The sequence below is a fragment of the Polyodon spathula genome, chromosome 19 (assembly GCF_017654505.1).
Source record: "Polyodon spathula isolate WHYD16114869_AA chromosome 19, ASM1765450v1, whole genome shotgun sequence".
Lineage (NCBI taxonomy): Eukaryota > Metazoa > Chordata > Actinopteri > Acipenseriformes > Polyodontidae > Polyodon > Polyodon spathula.
In genome coordinates this window covers 29,065,295-29,092,790 of record NC_054552.1, presented here as the reverse complement: position 1 = coordinate 29,092,790, position 27,496 = coordinate 29,065,295, and the positions used below count along the sequence as shown (strand labels likewise).

The 27,496-nt window shown below is 38.4% G+C and overlaps 1 protein-coding gene across 1 annotated transcript; it reads left to right on the top strand.

The window, feature by feature from the left end:
- Positions 1 to 1,009: 1,009 nt before the first annotated feature.
- On the top strand, positions 1,010 to 26,772 carry LOC121294413 (dual oxidase 1-like). The gene is made up of 33 exons (XM_041218082.1): positions 1,010 to 1,122; positions 2,288 to 2,371; positions 4,609 to 4,773; positions 5,691 to 5,878; positions 7,241 to 7,442; positions 8,204 to 8,370; positions 9,599 to 9,659; positions 10,035 to 10,131; positions 10,220 to 10,310; positions 10,688 to 10,790; positions 11,208 to 11,380; positions 12,021 to 12,196; positions 14,741 to 14,859; positions 15,895 to 16,032; positions 16,431 to 16,544; positions 17,057 to 17,259; positions 17,603 to 17,788; positions 18,170 to 18,395; positions 18,753 to 18,846; positions 19,408 to 19,580; positions 19,776 to 19,851; positions 20,119 to 20,211; positions 21,480 to 21,658; positions 21,929 to 22,159; positions 22,285 to 22,384; positions 23,049 to 23,098; positions 23,279 to 23,406; positions 23,794 to 23,947; positions 24,346 to 24,578; positions 24,775 to 24,933; positions 25,181 to 25,336; positions 25,544 to 25,672; positions 25,947 to 26,772. The coding sequence occupies exons 1-33, from the start codon at positions 1,047 to 1,049 to the stop codon at positions 26,067 to 26,069; spliced, it is 4,647 nt and encodes a 1,548-aa protein (XP_041074016.1). The 5' UTR covers positions 1,010 to 1,046; the 3' UTR covers positions 26,070 to 26,772.
- The last annotated feature ends 724 nt before the right edge of the window (positions 26,773 to 27,496 follow it).

Sequence of the window (27,496 nt, the reverse complement as noted above, 5' to 3'; positions counted from 1 at the left end):
ACTGATACTTCAGCTCTTAAACAGTTTTTGGGTTCAAGTAACTTATAAACTGTTACAGCTAACTTGAAATAGGCAACTGTTAAGAGCGTAAAACAATTAAAATGGTTTAATTACGCAAAGTATCAGTTCAACTGAGGGTCTAGTTCAAGTAATTGAGAGCTCAGTTGGAATGAAAACCAGCAGACACAGTGGGTCCTTGCGAGCGGTTTGGGAACCACTGCGTTAGAGGATGCCTACAGCTACAACATTTCAAACTAGCTATGAAAGTTGACCTTTTTGACACATTTGAACTGGCGCTCTCTTTTCCATTCAATTCTTTGTTGTTTTTTTTTCAAGGACAATTTTATTTGTGTATTATTTTAATTATGTATGCAAAACGTATTCTCTCAAATCCCGTAGCGTTTACACTTCCAACAGAGAACTAAGTAACGGAAGTTAATATTTCGATCCAGCGTGTGTGCTGCGGGACAGAAAAGCACACAGGTGACTTACCTGCTATGGGTATTATTGTTGGGTTCTGTTTCCATTAGCTCTTTTAGTAGTCGTAAGTTTGCATATTGGTTACCTCCAGTACGGCATGGTCCTGTTTTAATATCTATAATGTTTCCATTACCGCGTATTCTTCAGAACATGCTCAGTTTGAAAGCCTCAGTAATTCTGTTAATATGTGAAAGAACAGAAAATAAATCGGAACATCGCAAAAAGTTGAATCTTGAAGACCTCATCAGATGTCTCTTATGAACATTAAAGACATCTATGCGTATTGCAGTTCTATTTTATTTAACAACCAAAAAAAAAAAAAAAAAATTACTTCTGTGTTTTCATTATAACACAACAGTGCGTATTTGCCTGTAGTACATTCGCATTTTCACACGAATAATCTCACGAGCACTGCTTGCTTATGTATTATGCACGTATCAGATACCAAAGCTCCCTCTGCCCGTGCCTTTTTAGAAGTTTTTCTTCCAGTGAATAATTGTTGGCTTTGTTAAGCGGCTCTTCTGTTATCTTAAGGGCTCCACATCGGTGGTCATCTCTGTGCAAAGATGGGTTCGCGTCGCGGAGGGAACATGTCCTTTGCCCGTGTAGCCTACCTAATATTATCGATGCTCTATCCAGCGTGTAAGTATTCCAGGTGGTTTTTAGAGATCAATTTGATGTGCTATACGCATCTTATAATCAACATGGAAAACATCGCAATTAGAGGGTTGGAAATTGTCACTAAATGTGAACGCGAAAGAGATTTTTTAATATCATTATTATGTCTGACTTTTTAGATAACAGTTTGTATGTAATCTAAAACTAAGCACTAAATAACAGATACGGGCTTATTCTGCCTTTCATTTGTATGCATTTGAATATCTACCTAGCATTTACCAGCGCCAGAAACCAGGTATATTCTCGAGGAAAATAACACACACACACACACACACACACATAAGGTGTTTTTTTTAGGTCTGTTTACTTTTCCACGAGTTTACTTTGCACTGTGTTTAGTTATCTTCGTACACAGCTGAAGGATGGCTTTTGTCCATAACGTCTGACATAATTTATTTAACATTCAAACCTTTTGTGTACATATGCATATATACGCGTGTGTGTGTGTGTGTGTGTTTGTGTGTGTGTGTGTGTGTGTGTGTGTGTGTGTTTGTTTTGTGTGTGTGTGTGTGTGTGTGTGTGTGTGTGTGTTTGTTTTCCACACACTGTACAAAGTTATTTGGGGTCTCGTGGGTTTATTGAACATTAAATGTTTTATGCATATATATATATATATATATATTTATATATATATATCTAATATTATGATATAATTATATATATATATATATATTTTCTGCTTTCATTGCTTAATTAAAATCTCACGCTAACATTGTATGATTTATCAAGGTCTGGCTGCCAGGCAATGGAAAACAAGATGGGGTACTTCTTAAAATATGAAAATGTAATAGGAAACCATATTCTGTAATACCACATTTTCCTCCAGGCTTTTTTTTTTTTTTTTTTTTTTTTTAAATAAATCTGTTTAGGAATTGATCAACATTTCTCCATATATACAGCCTTGTACCACAAACGAATTCTTCCACTCTCTTTTTTTATTCACATTTCTGATTAATTCAAAGCCACTAGGGGGCATGGTACCACGCTAATAGTTTAGCAAAACTGTGCTAATGTAAAAAGTAATGCAAATCGCTTTGAATAAGCGGCAATGGTATTATTATATACATTTTAGTGATCAGATGTGCTCTAATTAACATCATTTGTCATCCTATTTGTTCTCAATTTTTAGCTCCTCAAGCTAATATTAATTGGGAGATGCAACGCTATGATGGGTGGTACAATAACCTGGCACAGCACAGTCGGGGATCAACAGGTATAATATTGGAGACATTAATACGTTGTATTACAGTATGGTTACATTAATACGCTAGAATGTTACAGTCAGTGTTCCAGATACAGGTTTTGGTCCTTGAGTTATTTATTGTCCAATTATGCACTATGTGAGTAAAATGCAGCATTACCTTGAAGTCATGAGTAGGCCTATAAGGTTACTTTCAATAAATACTGTGTGTATTTTAATTCTAACTAATGGGGTGTGCATTGACTACAACCTTACAATGTGATTTTGTACCATGGGCTGAACAGTTGAAATATTAGTCTCTTTCGCACGGTCTATGACAACCGGTCCCTGTACAGGACAAGTTGTCTCAGTTGTGCCACACTTTCTGAACAGCATAAAAATCATATTTTGGGTAAATATTTTACCCCAATATTAAAATCTCCCTGTATACATGAAAGGTTACTGTTGTTCTTAGTTAGGAACAGAACCTCCTAGAATGTCATTACAAATAAGAAGACAAGAAAGAGAACAAAGAGTGACAACCCACCCCTCCTACGAGAAGTTTGACAGCATGCAAACTCAAACTGTGCAGCAAAAGTGCTCTGCATATCCTTTACGCATAAAATGTAAACACCATGCATTATTCATATAATTTTTCAATGTTCAAAACACCCAGTATGCAGCTTATCTGGAGAGCTGATTACAGTATTGCAGTTACATTATTACATTCTAATGTTACTGTGCTGCCAGATATACCGAGCTTTTGCTGCAGTGCAAAGAGAATGGGTGAGAGAAAGAAATGGAATGTCAATATGCATTGAGGTATGCACAGTACCATTTCTTTTCACACTGGCAGTGGCAACACAGGATCTTACGTTTCAAGCCCCACCAAAAAATGTTATCCATTTGAAGAACTGTGTTTCGTTTCTATATTGGGCATAGTTAGAAAGGTGCTCATGTGTTGTATCCCACTCTACCCATTGTTTTTTTTACCCCAACACAAACATATTTTTCAGAACAGAAGAAGATAACAATAAACTCAAAGCAAAAAAAGTACTGTACAAAACAGTATGACAAGCCTGTGCTATTTCCAAACACTAGACACCGGGCCAATGTGTTAAACCATTGAAGTCTCTAATTACAAGTCAGTGAAGAAAGAGAAAGGATACAAAAAGTCTTTAGCAAGCGATAAATGATAGCTTCTAATATTATGGAGCATTGTATTTCTGTAAGTGCAGTAAAATGCAGTATTAATGCAGAATTACTGACCTACATTTCGCAGTTGTACAATAATGTAAGGTAAACCTTTGTTTAGACCTGGATTTTATAAGAGACAGTTGAAACAAGAGCTGCTGTATTCCTCGCAAGCTGAAAAAACTAAATCCAATATGAGATCTTGTTCTTGTCACAAATAAGTCGTACTGCCATCACATCATTTAATTTGATGTATACAAGAAATATGATACAGTATTATATGAGTAGTTTTATCTTTTTGTTATCTATGACACCAGTATTACATTAAAAGTTCATATAAAATACAAAAACTTTGAAATACTGTTATCCTTCCTTCCTCATACCTTGACACAACCTTCAAGTATCCCCTTTCATGTTTCATAACACACTCCAAGGAGACCCATAAGCTGCTTCTGTGTTTGAGCAGTGATTGTATCTGGTATCCCACTACCACCACCAAGTGGTTACACTGGCACAAAACAGCAATTTTTACAATGGTAAATGATTTCTGAAGCTGTCATAAAACTAAAATATTATCCAACAGCCCGAGGTCTTGCATTTTGAGGGGCCACCAAAAATATATCTCATTTAGAATACAATGTAAATATGAAATAAATAAGTCACGTATGCCTGGGCTGACTGCTGTAACTTGACCTTTTATTTGTTTAAACTTTGATTCAGCTTTTGGTATATGGCAAAAACCGGAACTGAAATAACAAGGGGAATTAACAACAATGTTTGACTTGAGGCATGAGTGGTGGTCAAACAGTAAAGGGAAGTAACTGAATACACAAAGAGGGGCCCACCCAAAACCAGAACAGCCCCGGGTCCTCATCAAACTTAATCCAGGCCTGCCACTACGGACACACTCTGTGGTGCAAGAAAAAAAAAAACCTTAGAAATTGAGGAAATAGTGTGTGATTTAGTTTTGTTTCGTGCATTTTGTTTTCCATTATAAATAAATAAAATAAGTGATGCTAACTTGTGCAGCAGAGCAGACGCTTGTAGAGTCTTCTTGTATTTCTCTGTCTCTGAAGATTCTCCTCTTATGCGGCTCTTGCCTGCTGACTATGCTGATGGAGTGTATCAGGCCATACAGGAGCCACAGCTCCCCAACCCCCGTCGCCTCAGCAACGCTGTGATGACGGGCACGTCTGGGATCCCATCCAGCAACAACAGGACTGTGCTCTCCGTTTTCTTTGGTAAGGTCAAGTGCTGTATAGTGGAACATGTCACCTGAAACGTTTACCAGTGAGAATATTTACTGTTTGTTGTATTCACTGTAGACAGGTGATTCACTGCTTGCACATGCTAGTGCTGGTCCACTAGTTGCATTTCCACTCACTATGCTTGTCCCTCGTAGATCTTCGGACAATAAATGGGAAAGTGTTATAAGCATATACTTTGAATAATAAGCGTTTACGGTTAATGTATTCATATTGAAAAACTCTGGAAAGTTCACTGCTGAGTAGAGATACGTTGTGTGTTTGGGAAATCCAGAGTCTTTACAGTTTACAATAAGAATGGTTTCTTCTTACATCACAAAGAAGTAGTGTAGTCTTACCACCGAAAGATAGCTTAAAACAATGGGAGACTGTTCTCTGCTAAAAAAACATGGTCAGCTAGGTTAGTATTTTTAAACCTGAGTAGCCAAGTGGCAGTCAAAAGCCTTGAAATAAAGGTCAGATAGATATATTAAGTATTTATACAATAGCCTTTCCAGTTATTTACTGCTTTAGTGTCCCTTTGTTTTAAAACTAAGTATGCACTTTTCTCTTGTCTTTGCTGACTTGTCTTATTACTGTAGATACAAGTGCATTGTCAGATCATATTGCCTGCTTCATCTTGCTAAAACCTGCAAATCTCAAGGGAGCTTTTTGTATGATTCAAGACCGTATTGTAACAGCTTATACATATTTTCCATTTTGGTTAATCGTAGCCCTAAGATAAATACTGTTATCTAATATATATTATGACAAAAGCTACTGTTGTGTTTTTTACACTGTGGTATATCACATGCTTAAAAACCCTTTATTGGTCACTATAACTGATCATACAAATACCCTAGTATGTATATGACTGAGTCATTGTTGCTTGCTAACAGTGAGTTGTGCTTCAGGGTACCATGTTATGTTCGAGATTCTGGATGCCAGAAGGCCAGGCTGCCCTCCCGAGTTTCTGAATATCCAGGTGCCCCAGGGAGACCCAGTCTTTGATCCCAGCAACACTGGAAAGGTCTACCTCCCATTCCAACGCAGCCAATGGTCCAAGGAGACTGGAAAGAGCCCAAACAATCCTAGAGCACAGGTAAAGATTTATATATTGGAGTCAATGTCCCTACTGACCCAATGCTGAAAAGTAGTGTTCTTACTTTGCTATGGAATTGCCTTGATATTTTAGTCATTTTTAGCAAGTTCGACTGTGAATATGAATGATCAGATATCACTGCCAGTGAACTCTTATATGCGTATTCAGCCCAGCACAGTCAGAGCACCAGTTCAGATCACACAACCAACATAGTTACCGTGACACCAGATCTTTTCTCTCCTTTTTTGGGCTGCATTTCAGGATAAACAATAGTTACAGTGTAGTTTGAGACAGGGAGAAGAATGAAGACAGGAGCCTCTTTCATTTGGAGCAGTTAAACGTATTTTAGGAAAATCCCAGAAATCTTTGTGCGGTCATTTACAATGGAACCATAGACTATGTGAGCTATTGCCCTGGCACACTAGTCACTAACCCCCCAATTTGGGTATTTAGTGACTTCACTTAATTGCTGTATTGTAGAGGATAGGGGCATGTATCGTATTTTCCTGTTAGTGTTTCAATTTTAATAAATAAATAAATAAATAAAAATGTAAGTTCATGAGCTTCTTGAATTACCAGAAGAAAAGATTTGAACATTTCCAAAGCAATGAAGAAGTTCTCTTGAAGAATCCAGACAGGCATGTTCCCCAGGGAGGTCACAGTTTAATGATATAATGCTAATACTTGCGTATACCTGTCTGCAGGAACAGTTGAGAGCTTCAGTTTTGCTTTACCATTTCCTAGAAAATCTATTTTTCTGGTCAGCATTTCAGTGTGAATAGTAGCCTAGCAATGAGTTTGTTACAATGAAACCCACAGTGAACGGGATAATTAAAGCTTCACAGCACCTACGAAAACCCCCCTACCAATTCAGAGAATAATGAAAAATATTTTCCTTTCAGCTTATTGTTCTCCGTGCAGAGTGCAGATTGTGATTTAATGAGACAGGGCTGTCTTTCTGAATGAATACTTTTAAACAAGATGCACTGTGCGGTTTGATGTAATTATTCATTTTCATCACTGCTTGCAAATAGACAATAAAACGACCCTTTTAAAGGGAAGTCCATTGTAATAACAATAGCAAGAATGTGTCAGAGCAAGGTAAGGTGAGTTTAATAGGCAAGCATGATGGCCAATGACAGTTGTTGACAGCGCTGTGGATTTCTTTGATATGAGCTTGCATTTCAGTCCAGGCTGTGGCAGTAATATTTTTTTTGTGAAGTGAGCCATTCGGTGACGGACTGGACCACTTTCTGGATTCAGACCTAGAAGCAAATAGCAGTACCATAGTCAAGAACGTCAACACAAGTGTTCAGTAACAAGAGATAAATATAACTAACAGAGATGCATTACATTGTTTAGACAAACCACGTGACCGCCTGGATCGATGGGAGCTCTATTTACGGATCCTCTCACTCATGGTGCGACGCGCTGCGAAGCTTTTCCGATGGGAAGTTTGCGTCTGGGCCAGACCCAGCCTTCCCGAAACAAAATGACAGGAAATACTTCATGTGGAACTCTGCTGATCCGTCAACAGGGCAGCACGGACTCACAGGGCTTTATGGTAAAACCCATCTTTCACCACAGCACTAATGAAGGTCTGGACTCAGTAATCCAAGTGTTTTGTTAGGAAACTGTGACTCATTTACCAATCCCAAGACATAGTCGTGTTAGGCAGTGTTTTTTTCTTCTTGTTTTGTTTTTTCTTTTGTATTTTACTGTGATGAGAGTTGTTAAAAGCAACACACCCTTCAATACTTGAAATCTTTGAGGCTTTGTTTGTGGCTTCTTTAGCAGGTGGTCTTACACAATGTCTCAGTTGCTGATGCAGGTGTTTGGGCTCAAAAATAAATAATGGGCAGCAGTAATTGTTCTCTTAAGAGTCACATGAGTCATATTTGTGCTCATAAATACAGAAATCTTAAGTGTCACTTTAGCTGGAAACAATATTTTTAACATTAACTGAAGTGTCCTAGTGCCCTTAATCAGTAGGTTTAGCTTGATTCTCTGAATAATTAAACTGGTCATCTAGACAGAGCCTCTGCATCTAGATGAATAGTGGGTTCACATGGAACATCAAACATTTTCCTCTTGATACTGGCAGCAGGTTATATTAAAGCTAATATAATGCATTGAATTTGCAGCATTTGTAAGGGGAGGTTCTTTGCATATGTTGCAGTTATTTAATTAGGCAGAAACATTTTAAAACATGATTCAGCTTCCTGGGAATTGTTAGAATTAGCATTTCCTTTGTGTTTTAAATGGTAGGATTTGTGTCCTGAATATGTCTAGAGTTATAATTACAGTGTCAATGTTTCATGACAGAATTTGGCAACGCCAGAGGCAACGAAAATGTCTTTATTGTAGCCGAGGGTATTATCTGGTTTAGATACCACAATCACCTGGCTTCCAAGCTAAAGGCTGAGCACCCACTATGGTCTGATGAAGACTTGTTTCAGAACGCCAGGAAGTGGATCATTGCAGTATTCCAGGTGAGTAAAGTGTCAGGCTGTGGCTATCTATTAATCTCTTAATGGCAGGTACACTCTGATTGGGTGTAGCTGCAATAACAAGGTCATGCTAAACCTGCACGCATGCTCGCACGCACACACAATCCCAAATAATGAGTCAAGACCATGCACTCATCTGCTACGGATCACCATGACTATTCTTTAATTCGAGATTTTTATCCATGGGCATATAAACATCAATCTCCCTTTCTTACTTTCACCTGAAGAAGAGACCTTTTGAGATCCTGAAAGCTTGTGGTTGGTTTGTGTTTAGTTAGTCCAATAAAAGGTATCGCATCTCCTTCTCTTTGTCTGTCCATAGCTATAAAACACACAATGGTAGAATATGTAGTATCTGTAAATAGTGTTTTACTAGGAAGCTTTCTTAATTTGTAGACCGTATTGATTTGATTCTTTCAGAACACATTCCTTGTGATTCAATGATCTGGAAGAGAATGGAGCAGTCCATTCCATACCACCCACATATATCTTACTGAATTATCCATTCAAGCACTGGCTGCCCCTTTACAGTGTATTCTTGATTTATAGCATACTTGGAAGTGGTGCAGCTGCTCAACTCAGTCTGTTTCTAACTTTTTTAATTACGCATTTCGACTGTGTCACATTCAGGGGTTTTTCCATATTCTCAAACCTTCGTATTTGGAGGACGGACCATATTGACTCATTGTGGCCCACGAACTCCACCTGACGTGCCATCATCGCCTTCTTTCATGTTAATTATTGCTTTTGAAAATAATGGAAGCTGTCATTTTAAAAGTCCTATTTTTGTTTTGGTCATCTTGAGATAAGCTCATCACATTACTGAGGCTAGAGGAAAAGAGAATCTTAATATCAGCACAAAAGTAATCCCTTTTTAATAAATAGAGCTTTTAATAATACATCACAGTGGCATGTGTTTTTAGATTTCTGGAAGCTGGTGTCATCCTTGGTCTGGTGTGAATCAAATTTAAAATGATATTTTTGCTATAATAAACATTTATAGCACCATTTTCAATACATTAAGGTGGCGGCAAAATCAATGTTTTTTTTTCTTTATAACCATAACTTGATTGATGATTTTATGGTTTCAGTAAAATGAGCTGCAAGAAATCATTGTGGTTCAAAACAGTGGACATGAAATATCATATAAATGTATTTAAATATGTTCACAGTGGTGTTGAAGTGTTTTTTTGTTTGTTTTTTCCACTAGAATATTGTTTTTTATGAATGGCTGCCAGTGTATCTAGGACAAAGTGTACCAGAATATCAAGGTGAGAAGGTGTACATTTTTTTATACATCAAGATATCGCATTCATAAAGAAAGATGTCAGAATAGAAAACTACCAAATTGCTGTTCGACAGTGGTACTTTGCAAACCTATACATGTAGCTTGTAGCATAGGACTGAGTTACAATCAATTGTAGTCACTTATCACAGCAACCCAGTTTTTGCTCAAAAGAGCCACTTCTCACCGTTTTGGTCTATTTCACACACCTTTGTCAAGGGAAAGTGCGTTTGAAAACAAACAGTGGAGGTACTTATAGACTTTTAATGCCATGGAAACTCATTTACTTATATTTATATAGTGATGTAATTTACTACGTAATAATTTTTTTTATTTCTGTATATATAATGTTTTTCTTTAGGCTACCAGAAGTATGTCGATCCAGGGATTTCACCAGAATTCCAGGCTGCTGCCATGAGTTTTGGCACCACCCTGGTGCCCCCTGGAGTCTATATGAGGTATTAAAAAATAGAGAATATTAAAAAGTCTATGTGAAGTGTCACATTTCCCAGATCTCTTAAAACAGGATTTACTTTCCTGTTCCAGAAATAAGAGCTGTGAGTTCCGGAACATTACCAATGTGGATGGCAGCAAGTCTCCAGCTCTCCGTGTTTGCAATAGCTACTGGAGCAGGCAGGTGCGTTCTGGTTACTGTTGCTTGAGGCCTCTTGGTGTGTATAAAAAGTTAAATCAGTCGGGGAAGTATTATTGTACTTTCTTTGTTGTTGTTTGAGTTTGTTTTACTGTCATTTATGATTCATTCCCTTTAAATGATAACGGTTGTCGATATACATAACAGTAATTGTAACTGCAACTTCCTTTCAGTAAATTCCAGCTCAGGTGATGTTGCTTCCTGATGATTTCTTTGTCATGGAAATCCCCTGATTAAACCCAAAGTTGCACATGGAACACTCCTGGCACCAGCTATTGTCTATCGACTCCTTTAGAAGTCATATTTTATACCAGCACAGGATTTTATCAATACATTCATAACCTTAATGGGTTTATTTGTAGAACCCTAACCTCAAAAATGGAGAAGATATTGATGATCTAATGATGGGCATGGCATCCCAGATAGCAGAAAGAGAAGACAACATTGTGGTTGAAGATTTGAGAGGTACTGCAGAGTTTACTGTCCTTGGAAACTGGGAAGAGATCTCACTGTCAGGTCAAAGATTTAAACGTCACTCCCAGTTCTTTACAGATTCATGGAGCTTTCAGGATCGTTCTTCTTGGCTGCCTTGTTGGGTCAGGCTATAGTAAGGAACTGTAGCTACATGTCCAGTGGCAGCGTTTCACTAAATATACTCCAAAGGAAAGAATAAACATTCAGGTCCAGTTGAGTCCTGAAAACTCCTCTTGCACCTGTGTACTGCTATAGCCAAATGTTTAGCATCACCCTATAAGGAACTCATTTTGCTTCACAAGTTGAATTAAACTTGCTGAAATGCTACATCTTTGTGGTAGTTGAATGCAAAATTGTTCTCTTTCTAAATAAAACATTGCCCTTGTTGTTTTCGTTTGTGCTTGACAGATTACATGTATGGACCCATGAGGTTTTCTCGTTCCGACCTGGTTTCTCTGAGTATTCAAAGGGGGCGGGACAGTGGGCTCCCCAGCTACAACAGTGCAAGAGAGGGTTTTGGTCTCAAACCTATTCAGAGCTGGGAGGAGATAAACCCTGAACTGTACAAAACAAACCCCAAGGTAAGAGAAGAATACCTCGCTTCCCAGTGATTCACACCATTCCCATTATGCTTTACTGCATCTTGCTATGCTTTTATCAGTGTTCTCCAAAACTTTTCCCCATTAAGGGTCCAGGACTCAACTAAAAAAACTGTTCATAATAACACAATCATAATTTGCAAGTTAAATATCAGGTGTATTTATTGCAGATCATTGTATTCTTCCTATTGTCATCTGGTCAAAACATGTTAGAAAAACAAGATCAGCTATTATTATTTAATCTGTTGAATGAATGTGTTAATAACAACACAATAGGGATTAATTTAAAAGGTTAACTTGGTTGGTCGCATTACCAGGATCCAAAAAAAAAAAAGAAAGGTCCAAGAAGTTTAAATTAATAATAACACATAATCAAAATTATGAAACAAGTAATCCATAAGACTTTGTTTGTTTTGTTTTTGAATTATAAAAAATATGACTACAATAGCAAAAGTGAGACGATTTAACATTATACTGTTTCTGTATGAAAATGGTCTAGGACCCCCATGCACCATGCCTGGTCAAAGGACGTGGGTACCTACGTTTACACAGTAACTATGACGGTTTCTTCTTCTTCAAAAAAAAAGAGTAAAATGATGGCTTGTCCCCTGTCACCCTGCAGTTGTTCCAGGAATTGGCTGATCTCTATGGTAATGACACCTCCAAACTAGAGCTGTTTCCAGGTGGTCTCCTAGAGTCCAATGGCAACCCTGGAAAGCTGTTTGGTGCCATCATTCTGGACCAGTTTAAGCGTTTACGAAACGGAGACCGCTTCTGGTTCCAAAACACACAGAATGGGTAACCATGGATACGCTTTTCATTTTGCTTTGAATGAATCTAATTAAACTTCACTACTCTGTGCAACTCATGTGTTTCTTCTTACCTACCTCAATTCCTCTGTGCTTTCTTAATGTTATGTTCTAGCTATGTTCAATTTGCTTAATCTCCATTCGTTGGGGACACCCAATTGATAAATCCCCAAGCAAGTTCCAGGCAGGTGAAGTTCCAGGGGTGAGGGTAATCAAGCTGATCTGCTGTGCTAACCCTTACAAAAGTTTATAGTTTGAGGCAAGCTTGAAGCTAATGTGCCACAAGTTTGCAGCAAACTAAACGGTTAACCACAAAATGTCGCCAGAGGTTTGCAGTCATTTGCCAGTAGTGGCTAACTTTAAAGCAAACCTCTGGCAACCAACAGATTGATTGCCGCTAATGGCAAACACTTTGCCAGAAGTTTGCCAGAAAAATTGATTGCCATTAGTGGCAAACACTTTGCCAAACAAAAGGTGAAGCAAAGCAAATTGGCACAAATTGGAGCATGCCCATATTATTTATTACAAAATTATAGGTATATTAAACCAATCATGCTGTAATCTTTTTTTAGTTATTAACTACATCGTGTATTTATTCATGGTTTTGTGACTTTTACAGTACAGTGAGTGTACAGAGATTTTACCACAGAGCAGTATAAAACCCATTAGAATTCATTAGAATGCACCACTCTGAGATTAAACTGGATTAAAAATTGAAAAGACCTAGGTGATTTATATGAAATTTTATATAAAAGGTTTTCTTAGGAAATTACAGTTGATTTTATGAGGGTTATAAAAACAGGTTACTTCAAAGATAAACTGGATTGAACCAGATGCTTTGAAGCTACAGTTAGGACAAATGGACAATCAATCAAGTGATAAGAGATTAGTGTCTTTCTGATTGGTTTAAGGAAAAATCATGATGTCACTGAGAGACCGCATTTAAACTGAAATTACTGAAATGTTCTTGTATTGCTCTGATCTGTGTTTGAAAAGAGGATACCTACACACTGTTGTCCCCATGTAACCTTTAAGATGTCTGGTTGTAACTTGGCAACTCAAAACTTTTATCTTCAACAAACTATACTTATCTGAAAGCCAAAAAAAGAAGCTTGCAACTTCTCTTTAACTTTTGTCTTTTACTCCTTAAGTTCAACAGGGGCAAATGATGGTGTGGGATCTAAGTATCTGTTATTGAGTCAATTAAGATAGGACTCTTATCAATACACCGGCATGAAATGTGACTCATTTGTTTAATCTTTGATACATATTTACATTCAAATTACTTTTTAGGCTGATAAAGCTGGATCAAGATATAGCTAGCCTGATATAGCATGTTTATAAGTAGAAATGCGGTCAGCAAAACACACCTTGGAGTATAACAAAATAGTTTCTATGTTTGCTGTGACTCTGGGATTAAAATGTGTAATGAAAATGTTTAACATGTATTATAACAATATTTAAGTAAAGACATTATGCAGTGAAGATATTTTTAACATGTTATTGTGTTCCAATATTTAAATACGTGAGCTGAATTATCAAAACCCAAGCTGGGTGTGTGTGTGTGTGTGTGTGTGTGTGTGTGTGTGCCTGTGTGTGTCTATATATATATATATATATATATATATATATATATATATATATATATATATATATATTAGCTCAAAGAGCCAGCTGCCCTACTACCATAAAAAAGAGGTTTACTCATTGTGCGTGTGTAGGTTAGTTTGTAATTTGGGTGCTAGATTAAAACTCATTAGGTGGGTGTTGGAAGGCCAGGGGAGTACCGTACCAGCGAATCAGGAGTGTGTATTGGTTGTTAAGGGGCGGGACAATGCTGGTATGGCAGTTAAATCCAAGATGCTCAATATATCCTACTCAGGGATTTTTTTTTTTTTTTTTTTTTTTTTTATCATCACTGTAATTTGCTTGTTTGTAATTTCTCTGCAAGAGAAACCGAAATTAAATCTTCTCAGATCGTAAGCACATTGTTTGTATTTGTAAGGGATTGAGTGCGGGAATTACATTTGAACTAACAACAAAACCACCTGTAAGAACTTCACAAGGATTGCTGTTGTGTACGCAGTTTATCCTGGATTTTCTTTCAGAACTGTACTACCATTTTAAAAAGTGCTTACTAATTGTGTGTGTGTGTACATTAGTTTGTAATTTACGTGCTAGATTGAGGCTCCTGTCTCTTCGGGGGCGTTACATGTACATAGTAGAGGTGGAGAAATACGGTAATATACGGTATTTCACTGCATCGCTACAAAAAAAGCAAATCACAATATTCACAATAGTTCACCGGGAGTTTGCGATTACTACACTATAAATGTTTGCCACACATCTAATTTGAATGTCAAAAGCGACCTTGTGGCAAATATTCCGCAAATATTCACCATAAGTTTGCGGAAAACTTGCCACTACAGTTTGCCAGAAGGTCTATATTTTGGTAAGGGAAGTGCAGTGGCAGGATAGACCTAAATAGTTCCCAGGTCGTCTCTGAAAACATAACACAAACTGTTCTTCTCAGTCTTTTCACAGATAAAGAAATCCAAGTTATTCGCAACACAACATTTCATGACGTGCTTGTTTCAGTGATTAATGCTGGCGACGAACACATTCAAGAAAACGTCTTTCTATGGAAAAATGGTAAGCATTGTTATTGTTGCATGGAAACTTATAACTTTAAAAGGTTTACTCTTTTCTCTGGGTTCGTTTTGTACAGTTCAGGGTTTATCTGCTCTCAGCTCTGAAGAGGTTTAGACCAAAACCCTCTCTTGCCCGGTTGTAGCTGAGGATCCCACTATCCCGCCCCCCTTTGAATACTCCGAGAAACCAACGAGAAAACCTCATGGGTCCATACACGTAATCTGTCAAGCACTAACGAAAACACCAAGGCTGATGTTTTATTTAGAAAGAGCACAATTCAGCATTTCACTACCACAAAGACGCATTGAAAAAGTCACCATCTTAATCTAAAAAAAATCCGTGTGATGGAGACTTCTTAGTCTAGTAGGCGAACCATTAAAAAGACTACACGGTGCACCTTCAGAAAGATTCAGATAGATCTGTTTGGCATACAGTAATGTAGTTTTCAAACATAGCTCCTGCCAAAAGTTTAGCATCACCTAGAATTTAAGGATTGAGACACAATTTAAAAAAAAAAAAAAAAAAATGTAGCCGCAAAATGTCTTGTAGTTAACATCATGTAATCAAAGAAGTCTACCAGAAGCCATACCAGCAATACAGTATTTCATGTTAGATTTTAAAATGTCACATTTTTCAATTTGTCAGTTTTTGGTTAAGTATAAGGAAAACTACAGTGGTATATTATCTATTATTCTCACTGTACAGTATATCATGTACACTGAGTTCACACAGGAATTTAACTTGACCTATTTAAGTTATATGTGCCATTTCGTAATCACCTGTATAAAGAAATAACTATTGACATTAGTAGTCATCTAATATGATGTCATATATTTACTGGGTCTCTGAACAGATTTCGTTGGATGTCAGTTGATTAGGCAGAGCGTGTTTCACATTTGTTGTAGTTCCTTGCTCTTTAATCTAGATACATCTTTCTTTATCAGTTGATTAGATTGAGTGTATTTCAGATCAGTTGTAGTTCCTTGCTGTTTAGTCTAGATACACCTTTCTTTATCAGTTGCCTGTGTGTTTCAGGTGATCCCTGTCCTCAGCCCCGACAGTTAACTGTGGAAGTCCTGCACCCCTGCACTAATGTCACTACCTTGGATTATTTCGAAGGCAGTCCTGTCGGCTTTGGGATTGTGCTTGCAGTCCTCCTCTGCTTTCCTTTAGGTACTGACCGTTTCAATTCTCTTTGCATGCATTTGGAAACATTTAAAAACCTATTTTGTGGACTTTTTACCAATCCTGTTGTTAAATCCACTGTTGATTCCTTGTATGTAAAGCAGACCGTTTATAAAGTCCTGTCCTTTCTGTACCATGTTGGTCATTCTCACAATGCATCTCTGATTAGTATTGAGGGGAGTCTGTAAAAGAGGTTTCAATCACAATATTAGTAGGATATTATGTGCTGGAGGATAACAGGTTTGTTTCTAAAGTGTCTCAGGTGTTGATAGACGCAAAGAATCATTTTATTTGCTTGGCATTCGCATCCCTTTGAATCCCAGCTCTATAGTGCATTCTCATCCCTTTGAATCCCAGCTTTATAGTATCTACTTGTCTGCTCACAGGCAGCTTCCTTGTAGCCTATCTGGTGGCTTACTTCCGCAAGTCCAAGTTCAAGAAGCACCAGAAGAAGCAGGAAGCTGTGAATAAGAAGGTGGAGCTTGGGGAAGCAATAACAGGTACATTGTTACAGGGAAACGTGGGGGCTGCTGCTTCAGAGTTTTTCAAACTGTATATCTGCAGCTGTTCTGGTGGACTGACATATCTTGATTTAATTCAGTAGTAAAATAGGATAGTTTCATAATAAATCTAGACAACTGGTGATCCATGGACACACCCGTAGCTGTGTGGGTGAATACAGTGTTTAATAAACTCACTCCTGTAACTGAGTCATATTGTAGGATTAAACCAAATAAAGCCTGGTTTTTACCACCCAGATAGAGTGATTTCACCACAAAACTAACAGATTTTGCTAGTATGAATCAAGGACAACTTCTAAATGTATTTCCTATTTTTCTCATAAAATAATTAAATGGAAGCATATAAAAGAGACTCCCACCCTAACAGAATGCTAAAAGCCACCCAGCTTGCAAATTTGTTCTATCAAATCCCATTTGATACAAATTCACAATATTTCACAGGAAACGTGACTGCTGTCCAAACAGCCATTTCGTTTTCTTTCGTTTGACAGCGTCGGAGTGGCAGGGACCCAAGGAACCACTCCGCCCAGTCAGCCTCAGATACGATGCCAACAAATGGATCACAGTTTTGGACGCCCGCCGCTGCCCAGTCCGAGCCGTGAACCTGAACAACCGGAGCCACCTGGATATCATCCAATCCAACAACCAGGGCAAGGAAGCACTGCTTGTGAAGATTCCCAAGGAGTATGACCTGGTGAGCCATGCAACTGTTGAAAAACTGGGAAAAAATGTTTCCCAGGAAATAATTCACTGTAATTATGATTGTTAGGTAGGATAGTGCAAATTATTACAAATGATTGACCTTATCAATGACGCTGTTATACTTGTTAATTATTGATCAGTTAATATAAAGCATGTTGGTTTTTTTTTCTATTAACATTCAACTTCCTATACTTTCCATCCAGTGTCTTTGTCTTGAGTGTACTGGTGTGGGTTTTAATTTACAGCAAAGCCACCTCATTGGTCTGAATTTCTGGTATTGTCTTGCTAAGCCTGTATCATCAGGGGGCTGCATGATCCCACATTTATTTTTCTAGGTGCTGTTCTTTGATGATGAATGCGAGCGAGCGGATTTCCTGACACACCTCCACACATACATGCGGAACATTGAGGTGGCTTTAAACATCACAGAGGCAAGAAAACAGGACCTGCTGAAGGAGGCTGTGACGAAACAGCAGAGAAGCCAAATTCTGGACACATTTTTTAGACACGCATTTGCCCAGGTAAATTTAAAATAAAAGTAAATTCTTCAATGGAAGTTTAGCGCAGTGCCTTTCCGATTTACTAGAGCTCTGTCTGAAAGGGAAATTGTGTTGTCCTCTGTGTTTAAGCAATGACAGCTTAGATGCAGAAGAGACTGTAGCTCAAATGCAGTACCTTGAACATTTTTTTAAAAAAGAGGGTCTTTTTTTAAATGAAATAATGTCTCTTTCACATTCCAATGTAGTTTTACTTGATGATGTTAATACATTAGTTAACTATTTTTTACATTTAAAAATCAATATGCAGTATACATTTTGGAGTTCCTGGAGCATTTTGGATGCAGACAAATCAACATTCAGCAAATCCACACTTTCATCTTGTAACTGTTCCCCACTCTTCAGGTGCTTGACATTGAAAAATCAGATGCCGGTGATTTAAATCTCGTCACTTCAAAGAAAGCCAAGGAGGCCCTCCTGTGTGAGTTAACTGGGGCTGAGCTTGCTGAAGCACTGGGGCTCAAAGCAGACTCTCTGTTTGTAGAAGCCATGTTTTCACTTGCAGACAAAGACGGCAATGGATACCTCTCTTTCCAGGAGTTCATGGACATCATCGTCATCTTCATGAAAGGTAACTTTGCATCCAATGTTCTGAATTCATAGGGAAGCACAGAAATGTATAACTTGTTGCACACTGATGCATGGTGAAGAATAGTTTTGGAAAAAAAGTTCAAGATCCAAGGTCTTATTGGATTAGGCTGCATTATTATTAAGTTGGTTTAGCTAGTTTTTTGCATTGGTTGTACACTGAGTTGTTGTTTGCCAATGTATGAATCACAACTTAGTCTATTAATGCATAAGTCTGCTTAGCACATAGATCAGATAGCTCTCTGTGATTGTAGGGATCTCACCAAACAGGGATTGTGTTCTCAACCCTCGAACCGCACCTTTGTAAGATATTCCTTTTCATCTTGTTTTCTCTGGACAGGCTCACCAGCAGAAAAGTCAAAGTTGATGTTCACAATGTACGATCTTGACGGAAATGGATTTCTGTCCAAATCTGAATTTTCCAGGCTACTGAGGTGGGCCAATTCATTCATTTTTTTTTTTCTTACCTGATACCTAAATACAAACCAAACAAACTACTTTCCAATGTATCTGGGCACTTGCATGCTAGGGATCAGCATGATGTAATATCGTAAGCAATACGTTTTGGCACTGGTTTTTAAAAATGAACAGGTGTTTGTCTTGCCTGGAAATGTGAAATCAATAGCCACTTAAGCCACATCTGAAACATTTGATATACTCTGTTATACTCTGTTCCAGAACAGCTTCCACCCATTCCCTTATAAAAGTATACTATAGTAAAAGCATAGAAAAGTGTAATAAAACATAGTAAAAACATGGTCATTGTAAAGAATAGCGAGGTATGGTAAAGCACATTAAAAAAAAAAACATGGCAAACCTGGGTAAACTATGGTAAATGCATGGGAAAAGCATGCTACAACAGCAAAAAACACTGTGCAAGAACACTTTGGTAAACTTTCAGTAAGGTTCCAACAGACTTCAAATACATTACAACTTAAAGCTTTGTGAAGTAGGCCCAATGGCTGACACTAAGCACCCTTCACCCCCTGCTTTAGATCCTTCATTGAGATCTCCAACTGCCTGTCGAAGTCCCAGGGTGAGGAAGTCATCAAGTCCATGTTCAAGGAGGCAGGGTTCCAGGACAAGGAGGAGATAACCTGGGAGGACTTTCACTTTCTGCTCAGGGATCACGAGAAGGAACTGCAGTTTGCTCAGCTCAATGTGAAAGGTCAGAGTCTAGAATAGAAAAAAAAGAAAAAGATCCGTCATTTCTGGAAGTGTTAGGTGATTGTAGTGTGTACAGCTCTCTTACAATGACTCTTGTAGAAACGTATAGTGGTGACTTATGGTTTGTTGCAAATCTACAAACGTAGTGATGGCAGAAGCACTTGGATCTTGGATTTAATGTATTTTCTATTTTCAGGGATTGAGAGTCGGGGTAAAAACAAACAAAAACTGTACAACAGGGTGTCTTTCATTACCAAAGATAAGGACTGCAGGTAATTTATATTCCTAAAATAGTCAAATGAAAAGAGAAATCCTTATTTTAATGTATAATGCTCATTGATAAGGGATACAAAACCACATATTAGGATCATAGGCCCTGATCAGCACTACTCTTGTTCTACCTGATGTTGTCTTGTTTAATCCAGGACCATTGCTAATTGGGCTATGTGAAACCCAATGATAATGTTATACTTTATAATTAACAACAATAATAATCTTAGAAAACCGGTGGAGTACTGTTTAATTTCTGTAAATTCCAGTTCTTCCTGCTGCAATGAAACAGACCTGCAAGGCAGTGACATCAGTACAGTGGAGCAGCAGGGGCAGGCGCTCAGGAGAAGAATGATTGGCAAGTAAGTCATGTCTGAAGCTAGGGGTGATTTGGAATTATGGTAGCACTACCTGTTGGCATTTTTTAAAGAAAGACCACATAACAAAAAAACGAGAAGTAGATTATTACAATTGTGTTACACTAAAACCACTCAACCAACTGTCTTCTAATATAAGGCTGGGTCAACTCTGGGTCTCTGTAGTTGCAACTAAAATGGAAAACTGTGGTGACAAATGAAATAACCATTTGTGTGTATGCATCTGATATGTGATCTATACATTAAAACCGTGAGTGCTAGTGCATGTCCCTCAAAGCAATGTTCACGGTATCTAGTCTAAGCAGTAACCATCACTGGCCATCAGATACTTAAAACCCATGCTGGTTCCTTTCAAAAAGCTTAATTTAAGTACCTTCTTTGTGTGTATGTAGTTGGGAAGATCAACACTTGTAGAGAGACCGCTATTGGTTTGAAATAAAAGCTTAGAATTTCTGAAACATCTATCTGTCTGTCTGTGAACATGGGAACTGCTCCAAAACTCATAAAGGCCTTACGAATTGCATACAAGTGCTTTTATACAAACGTATTTGACAAATATCAACTCGAATATCCTGTCAAAGTGGGTAACCTGGAAGTACTTTTGAACAGTTTATTGGGCGTTGCACTGAAATTACTGATAAAAAATTACTGAATAAATGTTTTAATTGCTTTTTAATAACTCTGGAATCCTAACGATGATGTAAGTACTGTATCTTGATCTGGATTAAGTAGTGGTAAACTGTAGTTACTCCCTCAATGACAGCTGTTGCAAGAGTAAGTAAAATAATGTCTGCCGGTTACAAGTTCTCCTCTAGAAGTAGTAATTAGTACCTGGGTCTGAAATATTAGCTTATTGAAGCCACAAACAGTACTCTGATGAGTGAGAAGGCTTTTTGGGTGTATGAGGAGATATGAGGTGTTCCTTGTATGTCATAAAAAAATTGCAAATGCTACATTTTGTAGATTTAGCAGGGAAAAGTGTTCTCATTTCTTGTTTTAATAACAATTTGGAAGATGAATAATCACAGGCATGTCGTATTGCTTGTGGTCCCAGCTGTTTGTCAGGTTGATATATTTGTAGAACATTGTAAATTGAGTTCCTGTTAAACTTTTGAAGACACAAGTATGTATTGCTTCTAAGACCATAGAAGGCCTAAAGCAGACTAGTGTTGATGACTCTGTAGTATTGTAAGTACAGTATGTTAAGAAGAACAACCATCATTCAGTACCACCCCTTAAATGTTTCTTTTCAGGCCAAACGAGCACCGTCCACACCTGTACACTGAAGCTAAACGAGAGAAATACAACAGGAGCAAAGTTCACCACAAGATCCAGCAGTTTAAGCGCTTTATCGAGAACTACCGGCGCCACATCGTGTGTTTTCTTATTTTCTATGGCATTTCAGCAGGAGTACTTGTAGAACGAGCTTACCGTGAGTGTTAATAACATCAATCCGACGCAGCATCTTTGAGGTTTCTAGAATCAGACCTTGTTAATACTTGAATTAGTATCGACTTGATATTTTTTTTAGTCCCACTAGCACGAACCCTCCAGCTGTACCTGCTGTTCTTAACTAATGAGATTAGCCTAATAATTTTGTCATTCTGTGGTTTATGAATCTAAAATATGCTGTTTTAAGAGCCGTTGGTCGAAGAAGAGCTTTGCGCCCTGTAATAATATTATGCACCGGGTTGTGTTTTAGACTATGCTGTCGAAGCAGACACCACTGGGATACCAGAGACCACCATGGTGGGGATCATTGTGTCTCGGGGGACGGCAGCCTCCATTTCTTTCATGTTCTCCTACATGCTGCTCACCATGTGCAGGAACCTGATCACCTTCCTGCGCGAGACTTTCCTCAACCGCTACATCCCCTTTGACGCGGCGGTGGACTTCCATCGCTGGATTGCCATGTCTGCCATTGTGCTCACCAGTAAGATTTCCAAAGAGACTGCAGCTGGCTTGCATTGTTCAAGACGCAGCCCGTCTGTTTCACTCATGCTTATCATAAACACACATTGTTTGACCCCGCTGGCATGTTTTTTTTTTCTGTTGCAGTTCTCCACAGTCTGGGCCATGTAGTGAATGTGTACATCTTTTCCAAAAGCCCTCTCAGTATCTTGGCCTGCATGTTCCCACATGTTTTCTTTAACGATGGGTAAGTCAAGGTTTAACCTATCTCAGTTTGTTTTTAATGCATTCTGTCACTGTGAAACATCTCTTGGCTTTAATAAAATCCAAAACAACAACATTAATAAGAACATAAAGTTTACAAACGAGAGGCCATTTGTCTCATCTAAGCTGATCCAGTTCCCAGTAGCTGTTTTATTTCACGACTTTGTCAAGTTGGGTCTTAAAGGATCAAAGTGTTTCTGTCTCATCAACGCTACTAGGTAGCCCATTCCATACCCTCACCACTCTCTGTGAAGAAGTGTCTCCTTCCCTCTGTCCTGAGTCTATCTCCACTTAATTTCCAACTGTGGTCATGGTTTCTGTACTAAGACTGCCAGGAAAGAACCTTGTCGCATGTAAGAGCAGTAACAATAATAGTTTTTGCTTGTGTTATAACTTTGAAATAGTTGCCACAGAAACAGCCTGGACGATTGCTTAAGTGAGGAAGGATTAAAAAAAAAAAATCAAATTACCTTTTTTTTTTTACAAACAGCTTTTAAATTAGTTGTACTGAGAACCTCAAAAGCTTTTCCAACAAGCTTTTCGCCTTTTATAGTGACTAATTTCACAATCACCAAACCAAAAAAAAAAAAAAAAGAAAACACTGAAAGGCAGATTCCTAACACGTTTTTTTGTTTTGATAACTGCAGGTCTGAACTACCTCAGAAGTTTTACTGGTGGTTCTTTGAAACTGTTCCAGGTGGGTTAATCTTTTGTTTGCATTGGCTTCGTTTCACTATCATAACGTAAAGACGAAAAAAGCCAGGACAGAACAAGCCACTCCCTTTGTACGCGTCCAGGTGTCAAACCTGAATACGCTGGATATGTCGGTAGTTTTTAAAGAGCGATTGATCTTGAGTCTCTTTTTTTTGTTTGACAGGAGTCACTGGAGTTATCCTTCTCCTGGTTCTGGCCATTATGTATGTCTTTGCTTCCCATTACTTCCGACGAATCAGTTTCCAAGGATTCTGGATCACACATCACCTCTACGTCCTGATGTATATTCTGGTAAATCTAATGTGCCCTTGCCTCAAATGCTGCATATGTGAAACCGTCAGTGATGCTAACAGTGCTTCACTTTCCAGTTGTGTGTCATGTAATGTCTCAGAGGCTTGTCCTTGTAGTTTAAAGTTTACTGTGGTGTAAGGTGAAAGCAGAGCCAAACACAGTGAAGTCATTGCAAAATAAATGTCTCTGTTCCAAAACGAATAGGTTAAAGAGGCAGGACTATTGACTTTCCTAATTCCTGTCTGATATAGAGGTTGCAAACATTGAGACTATGGAATAGTGTAGCAAACAATCCCCGGTGATCTATATTTTTTAAGTAAGATTTTACATGATTTTAAGTGATTATATTTCATGTGTGTTTTTTTTTGTTCTTTTTTTTTGCCACAGACCATCATTCACGGCAGCTTTGCCTTGATTCAGCAGCCACGGTTTTATGTGCACTTCCTCGTACCTGCTATCCTCTATCTGCTGGATAAACTTGTCAGCCTGAACAGGAAAAAGATAGAGATTGCTGTGATTAAAGCAGAGCTCCTTCCCTCAGGTATTACTATTGCTCACTGACAGTTAATAAGTACTCTGTCTTCTATATATAAAGCAAAGACCTCAATGATGCAAGCCAAAGGTTGATATCAAACTGTATTTTTTTTTTTTTGCCAGTCAGATATGATCTGGAGATTACGTATGTAGGTTTGACGGTCTCTTCCCTTTGCCAGTCATGCACAGTAATTCAATATTGAAAACACAGATTGCTCATTTCTGTCTTTCTTGGTGTAGCATGGAGTTAAGATTGAAAGCCCCCTGGCATTGGTCTCATTTCTTATGCAGCTCTATATTTCTTCATTCTTTGCCAGCCAGTGGCCTAGGAAACAACAAGGTGTTCAGAGCTTCATTTTCTCTGCCCGATGATGATCCCTTGATAAAACGTGAGCTTTCTTTCAGGGGTCACGCACCTGGAGTTCAAGCGCCCCCAGGATTTCGAGTACAAGTCTGGGCAGTGGGTGAGAATTGCCTGCCTGGTCTTAGGAACCAATGAGTACCACCCATTTACCCTGACCTCAGCCCCTCACGAAGACAGGCTCAGCCTTCACATCAGGGCAGTGGGACCCTGGACCACAAAGCTACGAGAAACCTACTCCTCTGAGGTCATCTCTGAACTGGGTAGCTATCCAAAAGTAAGTGGACCTACAAAATGAGGAACTTAAGGTAAACTACATTTTTTTAGTGAGTCACGCAGTTAAACTATCAATTGCATTAAAATAGTGTCATGTTTATAATGCTTTCCTACACATTGTGCTTAGCAACCTTTTTTTGCAAGTCATCCACATTTGTTCTAGCACTAACCAGAGTGCTTGTCTGTTCCCTCCTCAGTTATACCTGGATGGACCCTTTGGCGAGGGCCACCAAGAATGGAACAGTTATGAAGTGTCAGTGTTGGTAGGGGGAGGAATAGGGGTCACACCATTTGCTTCCATCCTGAAGGACCTTGTTTTCAAGTCTTCGATCAACTGTAAGATTCACTGCAAAAAGGTAAGTCTGTCATCTGCTTTCTGTGCAGACACCCCCTCAAAGTAATATTAAAAATTAGTATTATTTTAGACCATTGTTTAAATTATGCAGGCTACAGCAGTTCAAATGCAAGTAGAGTTGTGAGAATGAAACAGCCACAACCTTGTTTAAAAATAAGAAAATACCACAAGTTTAAGTTTCACGCACTGTCTTGAGTTTGAATGGCCTGCTGCCGTTAGCCCAATGCTTCCGAATTTTCTTTCTCTAGATCTATTTTATCTGGGTGACACGGACGCAGCGCCAGTTTGAGTGGCTGATGGACATTATCAAAGAGGTGGAGATGAACGATTCAAACAACCTGGTCTCAGTCCACATCTACATCACCCAGCTGGCTGAGAAGTTTGACCTCAGGACCACTATGCTGGTAGATAGCAATCTGCTGACAAAGAAATGGAACCGTTAGGTCCACCTTGAAAGTATCTCTTAATGGATGGTAACTCGTTCACTCCAGTTGTGGATGATGCCTCCTTCACTTTACCAGATTCTTCTGTGCTGATTGTGATCATAAATCCAAGTGCTCCATGTAGACCACAACTCTTATGCTAACTTCACACTCTTGTTCTCTTTTCAGTACATCTGTGAACGCCATTTCCAGAAGGTATTAAACCGCAGTTTGTTCACTGGGCTTCGCGCCATCACTCACTTTGGACGTCCTCCTTTCGTCCCGTTTTTTAACTCTCTGCAAGAAGTCCATCCTGAGGTAACTTCTCATCACTTAGCCAGACTATGACACTTTGATGTTTCATTGGGTTAAAACACGTACTCTACTCCAAAACTGTGGCACTTATTTCTCCAGAGATCACTTTAATTGTTCTGTACTAATGGACAACAGTAGCATAAGGTCTACAACAACTGTATGAAATACTGGTAGCATGATACAACAGTAGTAGCTTTTCATATTGTCACGTATCAATGGTACGAACCTATACTGTTTGATAATCAATTTTTTTTTTTTTTTGTCCCATACTGTTTAGGTTGGAAAAATCGGTGTGTTCAGCTGTGGCCCCCCAGGTCTGACAAAGAATGTGGAGAAAGCCTGTCAGCAGATAAACAAGCGGGACAATGCTCACCTCATCCACCACTATGAGAACTTCTAGACTGCAGCCAACAAAACACTTCCGTGAAAGAATAAACCAGCCGAGCCTATTCCCAGGGTGTTTCACTACAGCCTGTAATATGTTTAAAAAAAAGACACGCCTGTTTCATTTTTATCAAGATCAAGAACCGAAGAACTAGAGATAACCAGGCAAGACAAGAAGACGACGCATTTACAGAGATCAATAAAACAATTTAATTGCTATTAAACTAAGTATCACTCTTAACTGAATTGCTGCCACATGCTTAACTTCTAGTTTCTACCAGTCACTGATTTCTCTCAGCTTACCTTTGCCTTGCCCGACTGCCTTTATGAGCATTCCCAATTTCTTCACTTTCTCTTTATGCCACTAACAGTGATTCTCCCTGAAAATTACAGACTGGAGTAAACGGGTATGTAAATTGAGCCCTATGAAGCAACCCATATGAAACAATATCACAGTATTCTTAGATATAAAGATACACAGAAACTATAGAACAGTTGCCAGTGTTATTGGGGATTAATTCAGGCACAACTGAATTAACTTTACTGCATATCACTGTGTTACTCTTTTATAATCCATTATTTACGGTATTGTTTGAACATCACCCAAATCAACCATTAGCCTCAACAAGGCATCTTAATAGTCTGCTGCAGTATCAAACAAACCATGTTTACCAAAAGAGTACATTTCAAGCACAAAACTTTTTTTTTTCTGTGTACGTTAAATTCCTTAGTTGATTTGATAAACCCCCCCCCCCCCCCCCCCCCCCCCCCCCCCCCCCCCCCCCCCCCCCCCCCCCCCCCCCCCCCCCCCCCCCCCCCCCCCCCCCCCCCCCCCCCCCCCCCCCCCAATTTTTTTTTTTTAAATTGTGTATCACTTCTGAAACCAGTGTAATCTGTTTTCATTAGTTTAAACTCAGTCAGATATTTATGTATTTATTATTATTTTTTTGTCAGCTGTTAGGCAGTAATTGATCTACAAATAATTCTTCAAAATCATTTTGTTACATAGCTGAGAGATACTGCACCAGTCCCACCAGGTAGTATTAATGTGGATTATGCAATAATTAAATATGCATGCATTATAAAACACCATTTCAAATCCTGTTACACATATTTGGTGAGACTATTTTATGTTCAGAGTTAATATTAGAATAATAAAATGTGGAAATTAAACAATATTAATAACAGGTAAATGTGATTAAAGCTTTAGCAGAAATCTGTAGAATGTTGTACTGCAAATCAAGCAGTGATGCATGTACGAGTGTAAAGATTTTTAATAGAACGTTAAGAGAAAAATATGTATTTTATATTGAAATCAATATGAACAACCCTACATTCAGGGCTATAACAACAAATACATGCCTAAATGGGATTTATTCAGATGACATAATAAAGTTAAAATATTGGGCATGTTTGGGGACAGTGTGTTTTATTTTCTGCCAA